General features: G+C 38.6%; 1 protein-coding gene across 3 annotated transcripts in view; it reads left to right on the top strand.

Moving 5' to 3' along the window:
• Window positions 1–5,053, top strand: part of LOC138018946 (neurexin-4-like) — a 23,064-nt gene extending 18,011 nt beyond the window's left edge. For 2 of the 3 annotated variants that reach the window (XM_068865620.1, XM_068865623.1), the window contains exons 2-4: window positions 1,420–1,670; window positions 2,741–2,855; window positions 3,686–5,053. In XM_068865620.1, coding sequence (XP_068721721.1) covers window positions 1,420–1,670; window positions 2,741–2,855; window positions 3,686–4,311 — 992 coding nt within the window. In that variant the 3' untranslated portion in view covers window positions 4,312–5,053. Of the gene's footprint in view, window positions 1–537; window positions 928–1,419; window positions 1,671–2,740; window positions 2,856–3,685 lie in introns of those variants that run through there. The other variant, XM_068865621.1, reaches the window with a different exon arrangement.
• The last annotated feature ends 1,185 nt before the right edge of the window (window positions 5,054–6,238 follow it).

A 6,238-nucleotide genomic window follows, 5' to 3' on the forward strand; every position in this document is an offset into this window, starting at 1 on the left:
CCTTATGGGGCATGTTAACGGTTACATATCATCAGCCTTGTCTATGAAAAAAAAATTGTTTTTGAATGAGAAAATTTGTTAAGACTTGAAATAGGAAATGATGCACGATGTACAATTAGGAGGACTGAGAAAGTTGAACTGCAGTGGTGGGCCCGTTTTCTATGCTCTCGATTTCGATGTGAAACGTCAAGTTCTAGTGGTCTACACCTTTTTGTTTCAGGTTTCCTGTCGCGCTATCTATTACACCTGATATTCAAATAAGCTCGACTATGCATGATAATGGTCAATATTCTTACTTATCCTTGTGTTTCATTAACCTGGCTCCGCACGCTGCTCACTGTTTTATTGAAAGGAAAAAATTCTGTATGAAAGAGTTGTTCTCAGCAAGACAGCTTCCAACATCCCTACTGAGTTTGACGAATGTTTGTGTTTGTTAACTAAAGTTAAGACTTCCTCTTCATATCATTAAAAATTTATTTGTTAAAATTCAAGTTTTTTTTATTGAATTCTGTGCACAAAATGGGGCTCAAAAATGATTTTTTAGTGTATTGTTTATACGTAAGTGAATTTATATATCGTTCAATTATTTTTTTGTTGTTATAGCAACTTTTAAAACCTGAAAAGTAGTCTATCCCAAATTGTGAAAACAAGTCAGCTGAATTTGAATTACATTAACCAAGCAGTTGTGGGTTATAAATAGTTTATGCAGGAGGTGGAGCCAGAGCTTTGCCATTAGTAGAACAATGGTGACATATTTACTCAAATAAATGAATTGAATTAAAAGCGTTCATTGATTCCGTACAGATTAAGAGTACCACCTTCAAAACGAAAGTTTCGTTTGGGATTTTAATTTTGCGGCTTTCTGTGTTACCTCGGTGTGATGATTAGCCATGTTATGGGAGAAGGGGTTGTCGCCTGAGCTACAAGGTCAGAAGGGAGCAGGTCGTGGAAATTTTAAGATCAATTTAGTGATGTGCGTTCGATTCTTGTTTTCTCATAGATGAGGCATTTGAACGTAGTCGTATACTTATTTTAGGGATTTCCTTTTTGTAACGTTTTCTGGTATTTGTTCAGTAATTAAGGTATCGAACTAGTAGTAGTTCTTCTTCGTTGCCACCTTAACCCAATTAGCAAGCTAGTTTGTTGATGTAAACAGTTTATCTGCACCCATTCAAAGTTAAATTAAATTCTTATTTCGATTTTTTGCCATCAGGTTATGAGGAATTAAGCCTACCACCTGAAATACAAAAGACAAATCTTCAAATGACATAGCAAACACTGAACAAATAAGTCACCTGACCGGCGGACCCATTCCGATTTTTAAGTAAAAAAATCTATTGTCGATTTGGTAACTCTATTGCGGGTATACATTAGAAATCAGTTAAGATTGGTCAGTGTAATTCATAACGTGTTCAACAGCAAACGGCGACCGCATCATCATCTTCAAGGAGCCAATACCGAATATGACCATGAAAGACCACGTGATCAGTAGAGACACTGTATCGCATGAAGGAAGCTGCCGAGTCAACTGCTATCTGCATCCTGACTGTGTGTCTATTAACATGGGGCCCCTAACAGGAGGAAAGCTGACTTGTGAATTGAACAATGCTACTGCTCAAAAAGAGTCTGTCTTGAGTAGCATGGGAGGTCACACTTACTTGGAAATTGAGGTAAAAATGCTTAGATGATACATTTTTCAGTTTAGTTAAGCTTTGTTTGAAACATCATGGAAGAAAAATTAAAGATGTAGTTTTCGAACTCTAGTCTATTAAATGAGAATTGCGAGAATGGAAATTGAACTTGAATAATAGTAATCTGTCAGAGACACGGGCCGGATACTCGGAAAGAATCCGGTTTCTCCTTTGCTGGAGTCGAACCTACGACCTTCCGATTACTAATTCGGATGTCCCACCACTGAAATACAGGAGACTCGTGGGATTGAAGCGTTTAAAAACTTGGTTCATTTGATCGGAGGGTTCTAGGCTCGAGTCGACTTAGGAGCACTCGGATTTTTCCGAGAATGCCCGAATCACTGGCAGATCAATGTCTCTTCTCATTCGTTTACCAGGCTAAGAACTTTCAATCACATTTACTATCAGAACTTGAATAGTCAACAACTATTCCCCGAAGTGGAGGTGGCTAGTGTGGTGGATAGCCACCGACACTGAGGTGAATAGTTGTTTTAGTATATACAAAAACAACTGAGATAATATATTTCAAAAAGATGATATTATCTCATTTATTCCTGCAACGATTACAACATTTTCGGGCGCAAATCCCGGCCGCCTGAGTTGCTCGGAGGTGAATAGCAAGGCATATTTGGAGTTTAAGTTGCCAGTAAGAGTGCGTCTTCAACGCTATCCAGTGTTTTAGTGTATACTAAATTCCGATATTGCTTTGTTCGATTTTTGGCAATTTGCTTTGGATAGTTCACTAAAGCGATTCTAGTGCTTTGTTTGCCGTTTAAAGCTACGCCAACATTTTTGCATTCAAATCCCACGTTACTTTTGTCCTTTTACAAAACATAGGCCAATCCTATGAATGTCCCGCTTTCAAATCTAGACTGACTTCCCAAAACAGCACTTCGTTGTCGATGCCTCTGACTCTTGAGCGTATACTTAAAAACAATCAATAAACAATCAGTCACTCATTCCTCAGCCTCGTTTTCCGGGATATGACTCACGAAGTAGTTTAAACATTTCCCGGGTTTCTTACCAGTAGCGTTGGTCTTTTGTTTCAGAATCCCTGCAGCAGCAGCCCGTGTCTGAATGGTGGAACATGTCAAGCCGGATTTACTAGTAAAGGATTTCGGTGCCTTTGTACCAACGGCTCCTATGGAATTAAATGCGAGATAGGTAAGTTACAAAACGCTGATTTTATTATGCTAGTGAAACGCTTTTTAGAATAGCAGAGACCGTAATGTTGGAAACTGTGAATGGATTGCAAATTTCTTATGCTGTTAAATTTACTACTAAGCCACAGATATAACAAAATTGCGAAACAATTTTAGGAAAAATTTCTTCACTTCTAAGAAATTTCAAAATTGCACATTGAATCGAAAAGCATACAGTTAAAAGTTAATGAATGTAGTAAAATTTGGCATTGTGTTTATGTTTGCATGTGATGCTTTATAAACTCATCCAAACTTTGACATTTAAGTGCTCGATTACCCGAAAATTGAAAAAAATTATTCAAATGATTGGTGCATAACAAAGCGGTTTCGAAAATCCAGTGTTCGCGTAAGGGATCTAGCAGCGTTAACTATGAACCTACGTCTCGATCTTAACACGTTGACTAGGACTTCCTATTTTCCTGAACACTATCAAGAGAAATGCCAACTAAATACAAAGGACAATAGATTCCCTTGATTCTTGATCGTACGGGAGCAAATGTATCTCTAGCAAAACCCACAAAAGCCGAGAGATAATAAATTCAATAAAGATTACAAAAGTAAGAAAGGAAATACGAAAAACCAACATAATTTTGGCAGTAACACTCAGACTTAAATCACACATTGCTAAAACTGACATCTAAAATGGGTTAAAAAACTCCTTACAATAGAAATGAACAGCTGATCTTAGGAGTGCATGCCTTTGTGCCGATGAAATCACTGAATATAAATCAAGAAGTTGCCAGTAGAGGATGTCTGACATGTCTTTGGTATTTTATGATATCTCCTCTTCAGCAAAATCTTGTAGCCATATAAAACAACTGCATCCCGCAGCAGAGAGTGGAGCTCACTTAATCGATCCTGATGGTAAAGGAACATTAGCGCCTTTTAATGTCATCTGTAACATGACTGGCCAGAATGGAGCTGGCGTGACAGTCATCAGTCACGACAGTGAGAACAGAACATTGGTGGATGGGTGCAATTGGCCTGGGTGTTACTCACGTGACATTCATTACACCGGAGTGAGCCTTTCCCAACTGGCGATGCTCACGACAGTCTCAGCACACTGCGAACAGTTTATCAAGTACGAGTGTTATCACTCTAAATTGCTTGCACCCAGTCATAATCCCAGTGGATGGTGGGTATCCCGAGATTCAAACAAAATGACGTACTGGGGCGGAGCAACTCCTGGAAGTGGCAAATGCGCATGCGGGATGACTTCGTCATGTGCAAGACAAAGTAATGTTTGTAATTGTAACAAAAATGACGCACAGTGGCGTGAGGACAGCGGTCTGCTCACTGACAAGTCCACCCTTCCAGTCAAAGAGCTGAGATTTGGAGACGTTAAAAAAAGCAACCAAGGCGATGATGAAAAAGGCTACCATATCTTGGGGAAATTGAACTGCTATGGAGTTATTTGAAGCGTAAATTTGGGTGATTTAACAGAGACGTATCACTTGATAGCTCTGCTGTTTTTTTGCTTTTTTTTTTTTAACATCAGAAATGATCAAAGGAAGCCGAATAATACACCAGTGATATACCTGAAAATAAGTGTTTTTTTGCCATTGATCGGACAGTAGATATATAGTTTCCTTATTTTACGGCCTTACGTGTTTCTCGGTGTAATCCAGCAAACATCAAACAACTTTGTTTCGAAACGATTCTGTTTATCTTCCTATTCCCATTAGATGAATCGTCCCTTTGATATTTTAAACTTGATGGACACATTTGTCAGCGAATTGTCGAATATAATAAAAAAAAAATGAAAAGGCGCGAAATTTATCTTCTTTGTGGGAGAAAGTGCAGGTTTTTTTTAACATTAAATATCGCTTGCCCGTTTATCCTCCTTATAGTTTCGCTATGTTTCTTTTTTATAAGGGTAGGGGTACAACAGTATTCGTGAAAATTCCTCAAAGCGAAGTTAAGATCGACTGAAACTCAGCCTAAATAGACCACTTTCGATTTATATATTAAGATTCAGTCCTAAACAAAAGACATGATCTCGAGGATTTGTATGATTTCATTCCTCGGAGCCTCGAAATGATACCTTTTGTTTAGGACTTATTTTAATATTTAGATTTAGCCAGGCCTAAAAGCGTAGCTCCCTGGTTATTTATTCTTACTGCCTGTAGGGTTAATGGAAATAAACGGTTTCGAAGTGTCCCTCGTTTTGATTTTCCCGGTTGCTGCTTTAATAATTAAATCATTTTCTTTGCCTTCTTCGATAGAAAATTTCATTGCCTAACTACTGAATTCCACGGTACATTTTACGCTAAAAACTGATATCGCATGAATCACGAAGCGATGAGTACGATATCGGTTTTTCGAGTGAAAATTACTTTGGAATTCATTAGTTTGGCAATGAATTTTTCTTGAACCGCATGAGTTTTAAAAGAAAACAAGCACACTCTCAGCGAACGAATGGAAAACTGAGAAAAAAAAAGCCGCCGCTCTCCGAAAAAAATCGGAAAGGAGCGTCTGTGATTTACCTTTGATAATCGTGTTCAAAACAATGTGATTTTTCCTGGAATGTGTGAAAAATGATTTGATTGGTTATTACCCTTCGATCATTACATCATTGAAACAACGAGTTTTGATTGGCTTTTACTTTTGTTTCTCCACGTCAACACCGTGAAAACCAACGTGAGAGATTTTACGATGAGTTCGTGTGTACTTTGTGCAAGGTAAAAGAATACGAACAAAAATCTTTTTTGATGGTCGAAGGGTTTTTCTTTTTAAGTACGTGCGGAGTTGTTATCTATGGAGTATAAAGTGGAAATAAATTCTTCTTACATTTGTAGAAATTGTTTGTGACAGCGCTGAAGAAACGAAAGCGCGCCTGACGAATCTTCACGAGGTGAATATAGCACGATTCAAAAGCTTGTTCACTCGAAAACGTCTCCCGCTATCCCCTTACCAGTCAATGTAATCCCAATGCCTTGCTCGGACCAGCCTAGCCATTCTCACGAACAATGAACAAAGCGTGTTGCCCTGGATGATTTGAGATGTCTACATATCCAGAAAATATAACAGCTCATCGGAACGATCGGTGCTGCTCTGGGCCCGGTTGTTCGAAAGACAGGTTGAACTAACTTTGGTTAGGCCTAACCGGAGGTTAAATTTCCTAACCGTGAGTTTGTTAACTCCCTGTTAAAATTGCGTTGTTCGAAGCACTGTTAGAGGACAGGTTAGCTAACCTCGGGTTAAGCGCGTTTAACCCGCGGTTAGCATCCCATAATAAACTATTCGTGCAATGTTGCCATGGTGAGCAAGTTGCGAGCTCTGCAAAATAGCTTCCTCAGCTATCTCACGCAAAGCTCGAAAACAACAAGATTGGTAATAAATAAA

The sequence above is a fragment of the Montipora capricornis genome, chromosome 10 (assembly GCF_036669925.1).
Source record: "Montipora capricornis isolate CH-2021 chromosome 10, ASM3666992v2, whole genome shotgun sequence".
NCBI classification, from domain to species: Eukaryota; Metazoa; Cnidaria; class Anthozoa; order Scleractinia; family Acroporidae; genus Montipora; species Montipora capricornis.